The sequence below is a fragment of the Eptatretus burgeri genome, chromosome 9 (assembly GCF_056783735.1).
Source record: "Eptatretus burgeri isolate ZD-2024b chromosome 9, Ebu_testis_v1, whole genome shotgun sequence".
In the NCBI taxonomy this organism is placed as follows: domain Eukaryota; kingdom Metazoa; phylum Chordata; class Myxini; order Myxiniformes; family Myxinidae; genus Eptatretus; species Eptatretus burgeri.
Genome location: NC_140969.1, coordinates 82,862,914 through 82,881,992, shown reverse-complemented (window position 1 = coordinate 82,881,992; position 19,079 = coordinate 82,862,914). Strand labels below are relative to the sequence as shown.

General features: G+C 43.8%; 1 protein-coding gene across 13 annotated transcripts in view; it reads left to right on the top strand.

Annotated features, from left to right (window-relative positions):
• The window catches only part of LOC147020464 (ryanodine receptor 2-like), a 372,265-nt gene that overhangs the window by 182,621 nt on the left and 170,565 nt on the right, over nt 1–19,079 (top strand). For all 13 annotated transcript variants that reach the window (XM_085895797.1, XM_085895798.1, XM_085895792.1 and 10 more), the window contains 7 exons: nt 480–529; nt 2,689–2,749; nt 4,788–5,026; nt 5,155–5,236; nt 11,359–11,489; nt 11,672–11,992; nt 18,630–18,724. In XM_085895797.1, the coding sequence (XP_085751923.1) occupies nt 480–529; nt 2,689–2,749; nt 4,788–5,026; nt 5,155–5,236; nt 11,359–11,489; nt 11,672–11,992; nt 18,630–18,724 (979 nt within the window). The remainder of the gene's footprint in view (nt 1–479; nt 530–2,688; nt 2,750–4,787; nt 5,027–5,154; nt 5,237–11,358; nt 11,490–11,671; nt 11,993–18,629; nt 18,725–19,079) is intronic.

The following is a 19,079-nucleotide window of genomic DNA, read 5'->3' as shown; positions in this document are numbered from 1 at the left end:
ATAACTCTGATGTCATAGGTCACATGGTCTGGCAGCCATATTGGATTAAAGTAAAAAATTTGACATCATTTTCTCCAAAACCACTCAACAAAAAATCTTGAAACTTGGCATGTCATCAACTCCTCAGAGGGTATATAGGGTAAAATTATGATGTCATCAGTGAAGTGGTGTTCCAGCCATAATTGGTTGAATTGAAATCCTTATCCAAAAATCTGAAACTTCATATCTCTGATCTATAACCTGATGTGAGTGAAGAATTAAATTTATGATGTTCATATCCCATGACAAGAAACAATGTGACATAATAGGGTGCATGGATGATGCAGGTTTTTTGGCCATAATAGCACTGGGCCATAATAGTGGCATGTTGCATATGTGAAGCGAGACTATGCACTCTATGAGTGCTGTTCTAATTTCTTAAGTGAATGAATAACAGTTATGATACATTTGTCTGATGTTGCTCTTTTTCTCTGTTACAGCCTGTTCTGCAGACTTGCGGGCCTCATCCGGCAACGGATATCCACATTTGGTAAAATCCTAAACTATATTTTCCACAGAGCTGCAAAATCCTGTATTTATGAGCAAAATTGATCTAATTTCTTTGTTACCTGCTCACGCTGTTCTCATTTCTTTGTAAATATCTATTTACATAAAGACATCTTTCAAGATCCAGTAAATATGATAGTGATCATGAAGCTTGACTAAAACTCATATGAGTAGATTGCAAAGAAACAGGAAAACATGTAATGTACCGCAGGAAATAATCAACAGGTCCAAACAAAATAATTTATCATATGCGCATCTGCCACTGAAGGTGGATGGGGGGTTATGTTTTCACCCCTCTCTTTTTGTCTGTTTGTTTGTTTGTTTGTGTATTTGTTTGTCTGTGAGCAGGATATCTCAAAAAGTTGTGGACGGATTCAAAAAAAATTTGGTGGGCAGGGTGGGTGTGTGTGACAAGACAAATTGATGATGATCCGGATCCGGATACTATAATTTTTTGAGTGATTCTTCACCATTTAGGGATTGTGCCAAAAATGATATCTAACATGATATCTCAAAAAGTTATGGGGGGATTTGAACGACACTTGGTGGAAAGGTTGGGTGTTTGGCATTGACAAATTAATTCGATTTTGGTGATCCGAATCCAGATCCGGATACGAGAAGTTCTTTTATTTTTTTAAGTGATTCTTCACCATTGAGAGAAAGGGTGAAAAATGATATACTGTCGAACCTCACTATTTGTGGGGGATACATTCCTGAAAAATGCTGCGAATGTCGGGGCATCGTTTTTTAAAAAAAAAAGTTTTTTTTTTTTTACAATGGTCTAGAGTCTCGACTCATGGAAGAACGATTACATGGAACAAATCAGAACACAACATAACAAAGGGAACAGCAGGGCAGAGGGAGATAGTCAGAGACAGACAAACAAAGGATGCAGGTAACGATGAGGGGTAAGGGAAAACACAAAGGGTGGACAATATGTACACAACAGCAAAATTGTGTTTGACCAGTTTGTGAATTTGTCAAGGTTTGAGGAGAGGGGAGAGGCTGTTTCCTGTCTGACAGAAGGATGAGAGATGTCATGGCAGAGAGTGGAGTCATTAGCAAAGAGATAAAGAGGATTTTCCAAAGAATCTGTGAGCTCATTGATGAAGATCAGGAGTAATGTGGGGCCTAGAACTGCATTGGGGTACTCCAGCCTTGACTGGTAGACGAGGTGAAAGGGTTCCGTTGAGAGTGGGGAGGAAGTTAGAAATCCAGGAGTGGAGTTGGCCTTAAATTCCTTTGGCATTTGCAGTCAGTTTAGAGAGCAAAGCAGGATGCCAGACTGTATAAAAACCTCAACATATGTCCAGAGAGATGGCCCTGATTTCATGTTTGATATTGAGGGCCTCCATCCATTGTTGGGAGAGTAGAAGCAGCATCTACAAGGTAGAGTGAGTGACCAGGTCTGAATCCGAATTGATGACCTGTGATGAGGCTGTTGAAGAAAAGGAATGCTTTTATGTCAACTGCGATTACAGATTCCATGACCTGCTGATGAATTGAAGTACAGTGAGCTCATTGGGCTGCAGTTAAGGGGATCACCTCTTTTTTTTTGTAATGCTGTGATGTTGGCTGATTTCCATTTTCCCAGGTAGATATAGGAGATCAGTCCTGAAGTGTAAAATAAAAAAAATGTGAATATGCTCAGCACAAGTGTCGAAGCAGGTCACACTTTATGACCTGCGAATACACGGGATCCACGAATAGCGAATCCGCTAATAGCGGGCTCCAACAGTACAGCATACTATTTTTAAATGTTGTGGATGAGTTATGACAAAACTCGGTGGATGAGTTGATCAGGTGACAAGAACAAGCCGATTAGGTTTTGTTTCAGGTCTGGATAATGATCTGGCTTATCATTGGGAAACAAAATGAAAAACTGTTCAGCCGAGCGGAGGTATGCGCTCTACCGAGTGCTATTCTCGAACTAAAACGTTTTTTTTTACTGCAACATGTAATTATTATTTGGCCATAACATTATGGCATTGTATAATATTGTTTTTAGAGCAAACAAGTTGAACGGAAGGATATACAATGTTATAAATTAATGATCAAACTCCCCTGAGACTGTGCCTTGAGCCGTGCGTTATGAGACCAGGAATTAACAGGTAATTATGTCACCCTTGTGCTCCACTCCAGGTGCTGATGTTTCAATCGTGGTAAACTGTCTACATATTCTTGCACGCTCTCAAGACTGCAGGTACCTGTTCCAGTAATCCAGTTGTAAATGACAAAGGTACATACACGCCTCTGTCCGGGTAAAAAATATTCACCATAATTAAAACCATGACCACTTCATTTGCAAAAACAGTTTGATCTTTTTCCTCATAATGATGGTGAAAAGCTATTAAATAAACAAAATATTTGCAGGATATTTTATATGCTGTGAAGTATGGTGTAGCTGTCCTTGCGTTTGTGCATTCAGCTGTCTCCAACTTCCGGTGGCTGCTTCCTACTCTGCTTTTGAAAAGCTGCACACGCAGGCAAAGCTCAACATTTGACCAAAATAAATGCATTATATCGAATGAGATGCACTTTGAACGTATAAATACAACATGGAACCATAGTTTGTTGATTAACAGTGCGTTAAGATATGACCTTGGCTGACGGGATGGCCTCGGGGTATGCACACTCGCCTCTGAGCCTTGGTTTGAATCACGGCCCAGCTATAAACTGTCATCTCGGCGTTTCAAAGACAGGGTGATTCATCAATATGTGTGTCGTCCCTCCGATGGATATTAAACTGGCCGTTCCGTCCACTGACATTATTTGGTGGATGTTATAGATCCCCACGCTGTCCTTTGGAAAGAGTATAGGTGAGCTATCGCCAGCACTGTGGCCAAAATACAAATTTCTGTCCAAACTACTGCTGGGAATTGGGAAGGCAATGGAAAACCATCCAGTATAACCCTTGCTCAGGAAGCTGCTTCAGTGGCACCGGCGCTCTGTGACAGAGTATGGTCAACATTTTAAAAGAACATAAAAAACATAAAAACAACATAAAAAAGACCGTAAACAGATAGAGGGTGAGAGGGGAGGGAGAAAGGGGGAGAGAGGAGAGTTGGGGAGAGAGGGGAGGGGGAGAGGGAGGACAGTCTGGGATGGAGAGAGAGGAGAGGTGGGAGATAGAGGGGAGGGAGAGAGAGGATGGGGAAGAGACAGAGGGGAGGGAGGTGAGAAAGAGGAGGGTGGGGAGGGGGAGGGCATTGGGGGAGAGAGAGAGAGAGGGGGGGGAAGTGGGGGTAGAGAGAAGGGAAGTGGGAGATAGGAGGGGATAGGAAAGATGTTGGGGGTGAGAAGTTTTCTTCTGGATTCATCCTGTCCACCCCATTCTTCCTCACATCCATTGTTTTTCCAAGTCTCCTTCTATTTTGTCCTTCAACTCCTCTGTTGTTGTCACCCATCCCCCCTTCTCTATTTTTCCTTTTGTCCTGTTGCTTCCTGATCTGTTCAGTGTTCTCGCTCTTCCACGAACCTTGACTGTATACAAAAAACTGTCATAGGTCAGCAACCATTGTGCTGGCTTGATGGGCTGAATGGTCTCTTTCTGTGTTTAAGTTCCTTGGAAGTCACCTGTTATATATTACGAACTGTGGTTCCTGTACATGCATTCGTCTGTTTCCCGTTTACGGCGACCGCTTTCCGCACTGCGTTTGAAAAGCTCAACATTCACTTTTGAAATTACGGGGAAACAAGCATGGGTAATGTTGATGCCAAATTTTATTTTGCAACCAGGATATTGTTCCCTCATTTTAGACAAATTGAACCTCCGCCGCCTGATGTTGCACCACCATTTCACGATGGGGGGGGGGGGGGTATAAATAGCTCATAGCTTTGGCTCTGAGTTAAACCAGGAGTGCAACACAATTAACGTTTTTAAAATCCATGAAACAATTTAAATTGAGAGATTAACGTAAAACTTTTCCTGTCACTGGGGAGGGTACTCTTTATATTATATAAGAAAGAGCATGTCATTAAATCAAAATACATCACATCGAAACAAAAGCAATTGAAGAGTAATTCAGATTCTTGACATCATGTTTCAATCTTGATTAACCTCATCGTCCCTCATTCTATCCATCATCCTCTCCCCCCCACCCCCTCCCCCACATATCTTTACCTCAATGTACACTCAGTTTTTTGCATATTACTTCCCTCTGCTTCCTGCTATATATTTCCTCTTTCACAGCGGTGATTTTATACATTATCAAGGTGCTGAGATGTTTTCTTCTTTCCAGGACTGTGATCAAGTCGGGCCCGGAAACAATCCGTGCAGCAATGCGTTCTTTCTTCGACTACGCATCCGAAGATCTAGAACACACATCTGAGGGTGTGCGCCTCGGTCGGGGCTCACTCACCCGCACACAGCTCCGGGCCATGGGTCAAAACATCTGTTACACGACCACAGCACTCCTTCCCATCCTCACATCATTTTTCAAGCACATTGCACAGTACCAGTTCGGTACCGTGCTCATTGGTGAGTTATGGAGAGAAAAAATTGAATTTTTTTTTATTTTATTATCTATAAGACTTGCAGTATCCGGTAGATCATTGTCATTGCCATCGTAACATTAGTGATGAAAATATTTTGACTTTTCCCCACAGTTGATGATGTCCAGTCCTCATGCTACAAGATAATGTCTTGTCTGTACATGATGGCGACAAGCAAGAATATGTTTATGGAAAGGTGAGTAAATTTGCAAACATTCCACTGGAAGATACACCTTCATTACTGGATCTCAGACTCATGGAGGAGTTTTTGTATGCAAAGTCGAGGCTCGTGGAGAAGCAAGAACACAGAATGGATCAGGATGTAACGGAACAAAAGGAACAGCAGAAAGAGAGGGGGGGAAACACAAACAGCAGGGTTGCGAGTAGAGACAAAATTGAAGGAGTCAGACAAAAAAATGGAAGTGGGGAAGAATGAGGGGTTGAGGAGGATGCACGGCATGGACAAGATGGATATAGAAGCAAACTCTCAGGAAGGAAAGACTGTAAATTTGGAAAGAGGTGGGCTTTGGGGAGCATATAAAATATTAGAAAAGATGATGAGGAGGTAGAAAATAAGACGGTTTTGGATGGGGGAAGTGAACAGATTATATGAGATGGCGGTGAACAGCTGTCTTGAAAACCTGGAGGGAAGAATGAGATTGAAGAGAATGTGGAAGTTAAAAAAAAAATTATTTAGTATACTTTGTCGAGGATCGTATAAGAACAAACAGACAGAACATAAAACAAGGGGAGCAGGAGATAAGAGGGGTGGGAGAGGGATGCACAAAACAGTGGGGAACAGAGATGTTAGGAGATATGTGAAAGGGAGAGGTATGGGGCGGGGTACATGGGGAAAACAATGCGGCACTACAGGGAATTTCAGGAAGGAAAACGGAATTTGAAGGAGGTGGGTTTGGAGTGGATTAACGGGGTGGGAAAAGATCAAGGTTTTGAATGGGAAAGATATGAGATGGTGGTGAATAGCTGTTTTGAAGACCTGGAGGGAAGAGTGTGATTGAAGAGAGTGTGTGAGTTTGTTACAGAGGCGGGAAAAAAGAGGAATGAAAGAGTGAAGGTGAGCAGTGATTCTTGATTTTGGTAGTTTTACCAGAATGGGGTTTTTTGCAGGAAATGTAGGGGGGACAAAGCACAGACAAAGCAGGGATGCAAGGCCAGAGAGGAGATTGTAGAAGACAGAAAGACCACCGACCTGCCTGCGGTGAGAGAATGAGAGACCCCAAGACTCGGCCTCATCACGGTAGATACCAATGATCCTAAAAGCCTTGCTTTCCACAGCATGAAGCCGAGCTCGGTGTGAGGGAGGATCACCACCCCAGAGGTGGACAGCAGTACTCCATCAGGCTGCCGATGAAAGCTTTGTATGTGGTTAGAAGCTCAGATGTGCTAAAGAAGGACTTTGCATGACGTAGGATGCTCTGTACCCACGTTACCCAGTTGCACCCACCTGTCCCTGGACTATGTGTCCTTTACTCCTGACAAGGTGGATAGCTTGCTGTCAAACCTCGACTCAGATTCTCCAACCGGTCCAGACGGCATCAGCCCACGCGTCCTAAAAACCTGCTCTGCTGCTCTTGCTCACCCTCTCTCTGTTCCATTCACCCTCTCATTTTCTCATGGTCATCTGCCACATGGAAATTGTCAAATTTCACCATTCTGCATAAAAAAGTGCAAAAACAGATCCCTGCAGCTACAGATCAATCAGCCTGCTCCCAATCATCAGCAAGGTCAATGCAATCCATCATCACTTTTGATATCAAATCCTTCCGCTTTTCCAATGGTTTGATTTCTGACCATCAATTTGGATTCAGATCAGGTCACTCCACCCTGGACATGCTGATTCTGCTTTCCCAACAATGGATGGAGGTCCTAAATGCCAGACATGAGACCAGAGCCATCTCCCCAGACATATCGCAAGCTTTCGATACTTTGACATCATGGCTTGCTCTCCAAACTCTCTGCCTATGGCTATCAAGGCTAAATCCACTCTTGGGTGACTGACTTCTTCAACTCTCATAGCTAACATGTGGCTCTCAAAGGAATCCTTTCATCTCCTCTCCCTGTTAAGGCTGGAGTCCCCCAAACCTAGTGCTCTGGGCCCAGTCCTATTCCTAATATGCATTAACGATCTCTCTGACTCTGCTGAAAATTCTCTTTATATATTTGCTGATGACAACCTTCTGCCGTGATATCACTCATCCTTCAGAAAGGCAGATAGCAACCTCTCCCCTCTCTTCAGACCTTGACAAAATCACAAGCTAATCAAACACTTGGAATATGTCCTTCATTCCTGACAAATCTCACACCTTCACTTTCTCTCATATCACACAAAGGACCATGTTGGAAACCCCCCATATACTTTCTTAACAATACTTGTGAGGAAGTTCAGTCACTCAAACTCCCGTGTCTCATTGTCAGCCATGATCTTTCTTGGGCACACCACATTTCAAAGTTGGCCTCCAAAGCCAGCCACCGACTGGGCATCATCTGTTGTATAAAGTCCTTCCTTGGCACACCTGAAGTCCTTTCCACCTACAAGACTTTCATCCACAGCTCGATGGAGTACTGCTCTCCCCTCTGGGCTGGCACCCCAGCCTCACACCTTGCTCAGCTTAACGCCATGGAAACCAAGGCCTTCAACATTATTGGAATCTCTTGTGCTGAAGCTGAGTCTATGGGCCTCTCACTTTCCCATTGCAGACAGATCGATGGTCTCTCTGTCTTCTACCACCTCCTTTCTGGTCTTGCACCCTCTGCTCTTTTGTGCTTTGTTACCCCTCCCCACAGGTTTCTGCAGAGCACAAATTGCTCACAATCAACCCCCTTCTGGTGAAACTACCAAAATTCAGGATCACTGCTAACCTCCACTCATTTGTTCCTCTTCTTTCCTGCCTGTGGAATGAACTTTCACATTCTCTTCAATCTCATTCTTCCCTCCAAGTCTTCAAGACAGCTATTCATCATCAACTCAGATCATTGCCCATCGAAAACCAGGACCTTTTCTACCACTGTTAACCCACCTCCTTCCAAATTTCCAGGATTTCCTTCCTGAGAGTTTGCCTCTGCATCCATCTTGTCCACCCATGCATCCTCCTCTACCACTAATTCCTCTCCACACCCATTGTTTATCCAAGTCTCACTCTCTCTTATCCATCATCCCTGTTGTTAGTGCACCCCCCCCCCTCCCAAACCCCTCTCTCGACTGTTCCTTTTGGTGTTTTTCATCCTGATCAGTTCAGTGTTCAAGCTCTTCCACTAGCCTTGACCTTGTATACAAATAACATTGTAGGGTCATTAACATCCATTATGTTAATGCAGTTGAGATGGTCACTTTTCACTTTTACATCCCTCATGTAAACAACACCTTGATCATGAGAGACTTGAATAGTGACATATTTGAGATATGATTCTTGCACACACACTCTCTCTCTCTCTCTCTCTCTCTCTCTCTCTCTCTCTCTCTCTCTCTCTCTCTCTCTCTCTCTCTCTCTCTCTCTCTCTCTCTCTGTCTCTCTCCCCCTCTCTCTCTCTCCCTCCCTCTCTCTCTCTCTCTTTCTCTCTCTCTCTCTCTCTCTCTGACGTACAGTATCAATCATACTCTTCACAGAGTGTTGGTGCCAAAGAAGCAGCTTCCTGAGCAAAGGTTATTCTGGGTGGTTTGCCATTGCCTTCCCAGCAGTAGCTCGGGCAGGAATTTGTAACTTGGCCATGGTGTCGGCGATAGCTCGCCGACTCTTCACAAAGGACACCGTGGTATCTTTAACATCGACCAACTAATGATAGCAGACGGGGCACCCATTTTAACAGCCATCCGAGGAACTACACACACATTGATGAATCGCCCTGCCTGTGAAACACCAGGATGACAGTTTATCGCTGGGTCGGCATTGAAACACAGGTTAGACAGCTGAGAGGCGAGTGTGTGTACGTCAAGACCATCCTGCCAGCGGTAGATCTGATTATCGGTGAGTGTAATTCCAATGAAGTGTAAGAGATTCGAGTTGTCTGGTTGTGCGTTGTTCAAGGAGGAGAAAGTTTAACCCCTTTTGGGATGACTCCATATAATGCTGCAGATGTGATAATTGATCTGATCTACAGATAAAGTTTCAATGTCTTGATGTAAATGCTAAAGCAGACACCAAGTTATTACCCTCTTTGCAAATACAAAACCATTCCTGCTCCAAGATGAACGATACCATTATTACCTCTTCTGGTGGAGGTTACGTTTTCACCCCTGTCTGTCTGTCTGTCTGTTCGTTTGTCTGTCTGTCTATCTTTGACAATGATGTCTCAAAAAGTTGTGGACAGAATTTTTAAAGTGATTCTTCACCTTTGAGAGATAGGGACAAAAACGATATTTAGCAGGATATGTCAAAAGTTTGTGGACGGATTCAGACAAAACTTGCTGGACAGTTTGGATGTGGACAAGGAAGAATTTGTTCAATTTTGTTGAAGATCCGGATATGTGAATTTTCAAAATGATTATTCGCCATTAAGTTATAGGGCTAAAAATGATGTACAGTATAACGCGATATCTCAAAAAGTTATGGACTGATCCGGCTGAAACTCGGTGGACAGATTGGTTGTATGACAAGGACGGATTGTGGTGAAGATCTGGATCCAGATACGAGAATTTTTAAAATTCACAAGTGATTCTTCACCATTGAGAGATGAGGCCAGAAACGATATTTCTGGGCATGATATTTCAAAAAGTTGTGGACGAGTTGTGACAAAACTGTGTACGAGTTGTTTAGGTGATGAACAAAAGCCAATTCGATTTTGGAGGTCCGGATCCAGATCCGGCCTTTCAGTGGGACACAAAACATAAACTGTTCAGCCTGGCAGAGGCATATGCTCCAGTGAGTGCCATTCTCGTTTCCACTGCAAATACGATATATTTGAAGATGCATGTCACTACGTTCTGTTTGAAATAAAATCCACAATTAACTGCTTTCAATCAAGAAAATTACAAATTGAGATGATAAAACGACAACAAATTCAGATCACCAGACTCTGCAGTGGTATTGTGGTTGGAGGGACCACTCTGAGTCTGGGAGGTCATTGCTTGAACCCCAGCTGAGTCATAACAAAGACTTTAAAAATGGTACGTGCTGCTTCTTTGGTTGACGCTCATCATTTTTAAAGGACAGAGCACCGACAAACAACCGTAGGTTGGTATCTTTTTGGGAGGGGATTTCTCCCTCAAAGTGTCCTGCTGAGTGCTGAGAGGCAAGCACTGCCACTCGAGGTCGCCTCGTCAGCACCCACAGAGTACAAGGAAGTTATGTCCTCCAAGGTCAATGGCCATCTTTTCCTGATGTCAATTTCTGTGTTGTCTTCTGTCTCCGTGTGCATGTGAGTGCGTGTTTTGTGGGCGTTTGTGACAGCTCTTCAGTGAACCTTAGAAATTATAACCAATGAAGTCCTGCTGGGTTACTCAATTCACCAGTTGACTAACAGATTCCTGGATTGCCTTTGTTCTCAACTACTGCATTTGCTGAACCAAGCAATTATTATTTAAAGACTGCATACTTAATTTGCTCTCAATGGCAAAAGTTTTCTCAGGTTACTAAACATATTAAACTACATGCTGCTTTCTTTTTTTACTTTTTTCATGTTTAAGGCTCCAGTCACGGATTATATAGTCGTCATCGAAGCGAGGCCTTAAGTAAAAGAACTGTTTCGGTAGAAAAGTGAAGAAAGAGAGAATAGTGCAAGAGTTTTTGAGGAAGTAAATAAAATCTGCTTTTTGAAAAGGGGAAGGTCATAAATGTTTGGAAAGACACGAGAAGGTAAAGAGTTCCAGATTTTGGCAGTGAAGGGGAAGAAAGAAACATCATAATGACCTACCCTTGAGTTGCCAATGGGTACACAATGATCATACGATGTTGTGGCTTGTTGAGTATTTTGTGGTCTCGCTAATGGCGGAGGTACACAAGCAGCAAGCTCTCAGGAGCAGAAACTGAAGTAATACAGTACCGTAACTTTACAGCGTAATTAGAACGAAGTAAGATTGGGAGAGTTGACAAGTCGGATTACTTTGAATTAAATTCTGTCCAGCAAGTATGTGGAGCTAGAACCTCCCCAGATGTGAGAGACCACTTACACAACATCAAAGGGATTTGATGAAAGCTCCATGTACATCAGTCTGTATTTTCCCTCATAATGTCCCTCTTGCAATTTTTTGACTTTGTCCTCTTGGCATTAAAATTTTTTTGTTGTTATTCTCCTTTTCCAACTTTAACCACCCTTTCAGCTGCCACACTATCTGCAATGACCACTCTTCTTTTTATTGTGCAGGCATCGGCCCGCGGTAGGCGAGTGTGTTGCCGGCCTCGCTGGAGCTTTCCCTGTTGCCTTCTTGGAACCTGAGCTCAACAAGAACAACCCATACTCTGTGTATGTGACGAAGACGCCGCGTGAGCGTGCCAGTAAGCTGAATCCCAGTGCACATTGATAAACTGTTGTATCATTGGCATTAGAAATCAAAAAGCAAAATTAGCAGAGTCCTGCATCCAGCTCTGATCGTGCACACCACCAACTGACACAATATGGCCTGTTCTTTGTTTCTAATTGTCTGTGCATTTCTTTTTGTCGTTTCTTTTTCCGCCAGTGTTGCTCTTGCCCTCCAAGGTGGAGGACGCGTGTCCCGGCATGCCCCACCTGGAGCAGGTCCTCGTGGACATTCGCCAGTTGGCCGAGTCCGGCGCTCGCTACACAGAGATGCCGCATGTCATTGAGGTGACATTGCCCATGCTCTGCAACTACCTTCTACACTGGTGGGATCATGGACCTGACATCCGTAATGACCCCGAGAGACCGAACTGCACGAGCGTCACAACCACTCACATGAACGCTTTGCTGGGTCACGTTCTGCGCATCATCAGCAGCAACCTAGGCATGGAGGAGGCTGCATGGATGAAAAGGATTGCTGGTAAGGAGGTCTTTCATGGAGAAAATGGAGCCTTCTCTTGCTTTCCTGCATTTTTCGTCTTCTTAAATACACTCATCACTTTGTTTTATCCTTTATTGATTCAACTCATGGAGGAGTTTGTGCACATATTGTACGAATGACAAAAAAATACTTGGGACACAGAAGTTGTACATTTGCCTTCTCGGTGCAAAAGTAGTGCTTATGCATAATGCATAAATGTGTTTCCATAATACTTTAATTGCTCCTTTCAGACTTTTTAAGCATAAGTGACATTTTCTTGCAAAACAGATTTACTCTCATGCATGAACTATATTGCAAAAATACCAGTTTTTGTCATCATCCAGTGAGTGCTTTTCAATCTGCTTTTTTATCAAAAAAAAAAGAGCTGCTGTGAAAGTGAAACATTTTATGTTTCAAAAACGCAATTACAAGATTTCTCTAACCGTCTGTATAAATCATAGAATGCTGTCTGTCTGTCTGTCTTCCTTTTGATCCTATCTCTCTGCTCCATGCATTGTGACAAAACTGTAGCATAATTAACAATGTCTTGTAATTCTGCTTACATTAGCTAAAATTACTTCCTTTTATTCCATTCGGCCCAATCTAAAGTAGACTTTTGTCAAAACATTTGCCATGCTGGATGAGATCACGACCTTCGGGTGAGCAGTTTCCCACGTTTGTGTTTGTTTGTCAATGCTACTCCTCCTACAGTTTTGGGCCAATTACATCCAGACTTGCTACAGAGGATCAGCATGACCCCAATTAAAGTTTCGGGGTGTTTTATTAATTTTCTTTATCTTTGCCAGTAGTTTTGGGGGAGGGGTGAGTTGGGGGACACAAATTCTCGATGTAAATGTGTATCGTGTACCGCCACCTCCAGGTGGGGGAGGGTATTGCAAGTCTCCACCATTTACAGTGCAGTATTCCTGTACCCACGTTTTCCAGTGCAGTGAGGTGTTTTGAATTGTAATCAGTCGGTATGTTTTTGCTTCATGCACGTAACCCAATTTATTTGTTGTTACATATACAGAGCTGTCAGTTGCCTATACACCGCCAAAATAAAGGTATGCGTCAGAAGAACGTATTGCATGCTTGGACCAACATCACCCGTAGGGCGGGTACTCTGCTTGTGATTCAAATACATTGTTGGCTCCTTATCACCAGAGTATGCGAAGGAGGTGAGAGATATTTTATGACAACCTCCAACGAACGCTCCGTACACGACTTTGAAGATCACGCTCATAAAGCATATGGCTCCATCTGAGCACTACTGCTTTCAACATCTCCTTTCAGCCGAGGATTTCGGAGATCGAAGACCCACACAATTACTGCGTCAGTTGCGGCAGCTTCTCGGTGACCACCATGCCACCTTTGACCAGTCCCTTCTTCATGAGTTTTTCTTGCAGCGTTTATCACCACATGTCCGCATGATATTTGCAGTCAACACAGAGCTGGCACTACCCACTGCTGTAGATCTGGCTGATCATCTCATTGATACCATTACACCGATCGTAGCTAATGCGACACATAAACCACACACACCTGCAATCTGAAATGGCCGATCTTAAGAAGCTCGTCCTGGAGCTCCATGCTGTGCAACACCAATCATGCCCATCTCCATGTACCCCTAATAGGGACAAAAAGAAACGCCGTGCCTCGAGTTACCATTCACCTTCACCTTCCGTGAACACTCCAGATTGGTGTTGGTACCGCATGACCTTCGGTGATAATGCCCATTAGTGTAGAGCACCAAGCTCTTACAGGCTGCAGGAAAACAACGAGGCCCACAACTAATGGCCACAAGTTCACCTGCGCCTTAAGTCAGTTGTCTTTTCTTCCTTGTCGATCATACATGCTGACTTTGTTTTATTGTGACTGCAGGGGCAGAGGTGAGCAGTGTGCTGCCATCTGCCATTGAATGGAAAAATCAACAAGAATATTCATTACATGCCGCTAACAACAGTGCTATTGCTCCTTTTGGAGAACATTTCCTCCAGATTGATTTGGGTTTACGTCGTTCATCTCCGTGGGTGTTCACCATTGCTGATACCAGATACTCCATCCTCCGTGCAGATTTTTTTGCATCACTTTAATCTCCTTGTAGATGTCAAACATTGCCATCTATTCAATGTCTCAACACACCTTGGTGTTCTTGGTAAAGCATCCACTGTTCCATCACTGAATATCACTTGTCTTCCTTCCACGCCCACATTCCCTTTTAAGAAAGTACTTTATGACTTCCTGTCCTTCATGAGCCCATCAGCGACAATCCAGCCCATCAACACCAGATCACGCATCACATCGAGACTACGGAACCACCTGTTTTCATGCTTGCTCACCGACTAGCACCCGAGACATTCTATATCACCTGACAGGGGTTTGACTATATGTTACAACGTGGGATCATCAGACCATTGCCCAGAAGATGGGCTCCATCGCTGCACATGGTACCCAAAAACACACCTGGGGATTGGCATCCTTGCAGGGATTACCAGTCCTAAAACAACGAGACTGTTCCAGACTGCTACCCATTCCACACATCCAGGATTTTACTGCGAAACTCCATGGTGCTACAATCTTCTCCAAGATCGACCTCGTTCATGCGTACCATCAGATTCCCGTGGATCCAGATGACATCTCGAAGACAGCAGTCATCACGCCTTTAGGCCTATTTGAATTCCTTCAGATGCCTTTCGACCTATGCAATACCACACAATACCACACAAAGAAACACATCAGGAATACCTACGTCTCTTCTTCACCCATTTGCAAGACTTCTGCATCGCCATTAATCCCACAAAGTACATTTTCAGTGTTCTGGAGTTGAATTTCCTCGGCCACTGTCTTAATGCGCAGGCGTCTGTCCGCTCGAGGAGAAGGTGCAGATTATTCGGGATTTCCCATTGCCTTCATCTCAATGCAAACTGAGAGAATTTTTGGGCCTCATCAACTTTCACCATCGATTTATTCCAAACTAACCCACAGCACTGCAGCCGCTGAAAGAGTTAATTGCAACTGACATGCACACTGATGTGTTGTCATGGTCAGAACAAACCTTGTCAGCCTTCCACAAAATCAAAGATGCACTATCCATCACCTCACTCCTGATTCATCTGAAGCCAGAGATGCCAACAAGCCTGATATGATGATAGACATCAGTTGCAACCCTTCATCAGTTCATCGATTCCGACTGGCGTCCACTGGCCTTCTTCTCGAAAATGATGAAACCAACAGAGCACAGGTAAAGTGCTTTTGATAAAAAAATTGCTCGCTGTGTACCTCGCCATCATGCATTTCTGCCACTTTTTAGAGATTAGACAATTCTCTGTCCTGATTGACCACAAACCTTTAACTTTCGCTCCATCCACCCATTTGGACTCTCACTCTCCTCGGATACTTCACCAACTCAGTTATATTTCGCAATGTACAACCGACATCTGGCACATCAAAGGAACCATAAACATTGGTGGCCGATGCTCTCTCATACATCGAGGTCCTGGCATTGTCTTCTACCAACACACTGGCCATCGATTTTAATGCACTTGCAGCAGCACAATGGGAGGACACAGAGCTCCAGCGTCTACACTGTACAGTCTGAAACCAGTACGCTTACATTTTGTGAGGTACCGCTCCCAGGGACAAACTCTACCCTCGTGTGTGATACATTGATGGGACAGTCACGCCCTTCATTCCTGTCGTATTCCGTCACACAGTCTTCGACACTTTTCACTCACTTGCGCACCCGGGTGTTTGAGCAACCCAGTGACTCATCTCCACGTGCTACGTCTGCCCATTAATTAACGCAGATGTGCGCCATTGGGCCAAGCAATGTCTTCAGTGTCAATGCTCCAAGATCCACCGTCATGCTGTTGCAACACTCGGTAGCTTTTCAACATCAGATCGGCGTTTCGACAGGGTGCATGTGGATCTTGTCGGTCCCCTACCACCTTCAAACGGGCACCGCTATTTATTGACTTGTGTTGACCGCTTCACTTGTTGGCCGGAGGCGACACCGATAGCTTAAATCAATGCATCTCCCATCACTATGGTCTTTGTCCACACCTGAATCACATGTTTTGGTGTTCCATCAACCATCAATATGGATCATGGTAGCCAGTTCGTATTGGCTCTATTTCACGAGCTGACTCAAGTCCTGGGTGTGCGAACCATGTGTGAACCACCGCTTACAAATCAGCAGCAAATGGTATTGTGGAGCATTTCCACCGCCAAATCAAGTCTTCCCTGAAAGTGCATAACAACTCCACGTACTGGACGGACATCGTGCTTATGGTCCTGCTTGGTACGTGAGCTCTTCTAAATGACGACATTGGATGCTCCACTGCAAAGCTATTGTACAGTAGTGCACTGCTTTGTCTCCCAGGAGAATTCTTCTCAGCATCCAAAGACGCCTTGCCCCGCCACCATCAACTATGCCAACCAACTTCGTTCGGCCTTGCAGGGCCCCTGGGTGACACCGACACATGCGTCTTTATCACGCCCGTTTTTTATACCCCAGGAATTTTCTACGTGCACCCACTTATTCGTACGGCATGATGCTGTCCGGAAACCCTTGCAGCAACCCTTACCTATGACGGACCTTACAAAGTTCTACAATGCTCCAATTAGACCATCATACTCAATATTAACAGTGATTATGATACATTCTCCACAGATTGCTTGAAGCCAGCTTTTCTTGACACAGCACCAGAGCTGACCATTCCACTGACCAAAGGGTTGACCATCACAACGGAGAATTGTAGTGATGCAGGGTGGGTGCCTACTATAGTGATGATGTACCATCACTACGGACCTACTATAACAATACGCTTACTGTCATATATGATTCACTCTGGGTGCCATGTACACTTCCCAGCACGATATTTATGAGAGTACTTTTTGCTTGTGGACCATTTTTCTTTGCTGTGCCTTTTTTTTTTTTACTTGGACAGTATATATCTCTTTTCCGACACCATATTGCATTTTGTTTGGACCTACTGTTCATTTAACTCCGTCGGAGGGGGAGTCGTGTCGCAGGATAATTTTGCCTTTAATTTCGTCAGATGTGAACGCACTTTAGCTTTGGTTAAACGGAGTTACCTGACAGGGGTTTTTCTGGAGAGTTTTACCGTGGTGGTTTAATAAGGAATTGACTCGGAATCTGAAGGTCTCGGACGTCTTTCCTCCCACGTGAAACCGTCGCCCGTCATAATCATTAGGTATGTTTTCGCTTGATTGTGTATGTAATCTGGGTAATTGTACATTTTTCCTTTATATCATGTAACCGCTTTAAATTACACTCAAGAGGATTTATGACTTCTGCACATTTGAAGACTGAACAAAGCATGTTCTATCATAAAAGAAAGGTATGTTTTCATTACAACATATGCAAAGGAAGGAAATAGCCTTGGAGGTACATCTGGTGTTGGCTTAGTGGTTAGGGTGGCTGGCGTGGGATCTTAGGATCCTGAGTTTGAGCAATGTTGGCCACTGAATTAACACCAGGTGGGTGAAATCATCCTTACGGATGATCCTTATGGATGAAATCATCAGCCTGTCATCCTTACGAGGTCAGCAAAATGAGTACCAGTGTACAGGTATAATGGTTGTATTGGCGCTGCCGTTCCATGCTTGCAACCGCAGTGTGGTAATCTTCATCCTGATGAAGCAGCACTCATATGGAAGGAAAGAAGGGAGGAAGGTAATGCATACTACAAAGTACAAAAATACATATTTGAAGACGGCCTTTTATGCTGTTGTCGAATCATGGTCGAATTGTGCACAGGTATAGTGTATCTTAAGGATAGCCATTAAAATGTTGTAAAATGAAGATTATTTGCATCAATAACATTTTTCTCACTTGAGTAGGTAGGTATCTTGTGATTACGTGGACAATTATCAATGTTTAAATGTTCGGTTCAAAGGTTGGTGCAAGTTTTATTTGTAAGGATAATAATAAATATTCCAGAAGCGTTTATGTTGGACTCACTCCATACATCCTTGCTGTTTGGAGTCTCCTATACACTGCAGGTGGCATCTTGTATTTTATCGCATCATTTTCTATCGTCCACCATAGGTCATATGCATGTTTACAATGACCAGGGCTGACCTGTTTAGTGTTTCCATCAGGACCGATGGTTCATGATGCTTGGAACCTGGTTTCAAATCCCATATTCTCCACCCAACGTCTTTGTAATTCATATAACAGTACACTGATGTCTACTAATGTATTTGTCCTACATCCTATGTTCAGTCTCTCTCTCTCTCTCTCTCTCTCTCTCTCTCTCTCTCTCTCTCTCTCTCTCTCTCTCTCTCTCTCTCTCTCTCTCTCTCTCTCTCTCTCTCTCTCTCTCTCTCTCTCTCTCTCTCTCTCTCTGTCTCTCTCTCGCTCTGTCTCTCTCTCGCTCTGTCTCTCTGTCTCTCTCTCTGTCTCTCTCTCTCTCTCTCTCTCTCTCTCTCTCTCTCTCTCTCTCTCTCTCTCTCTCTCTCTCTCTCTCTCTCTCTCTCTCTCTCTCTCTCTCTCTCTCTCTCTCTCTCTCACCACACATTGTCTAGCTGTTATGCATACCTACCTTTAAGGAATCTGAAGAACTAAGATAAAAAACAACAGCAACCAAGTGACATCATTCTCATCCCACAGTGTTTGCACAACCCATAATAAGCAAGGCAAGGCCCGAGCTGCTGAAGTCTCATTTTATACCCACTATGGAGAAACTGAAGAAGAAAGCACATAAGGTGAGGGCTTTTTATCTCATGTGCGATTCCACGACGTTCGTTCTTCGACCTGTCATTTTAGCCAATTTCCACCACTTGGAATGACTGTGCATGATGAACATTTTACTCTCATAAGGAACCAGGAAGTTGTCACGACTTTCACAAAAACGTATCATGTCTGGTCAGATAGACCAATGGGATTGGACATTAGCCTGTACCCACCCTCATCGATAAGCTTTCCTTTCTCCATTATCATCATCCCCTAAACTTCACACAACCGTTAAAGTCGTGATGGATGCTGAATCGAAGCCTGTGGTAAATGAACCAGACTGCCTTGGAAATGAGAGGAATATGAGAGTTAATCTAGTGCTTGTTT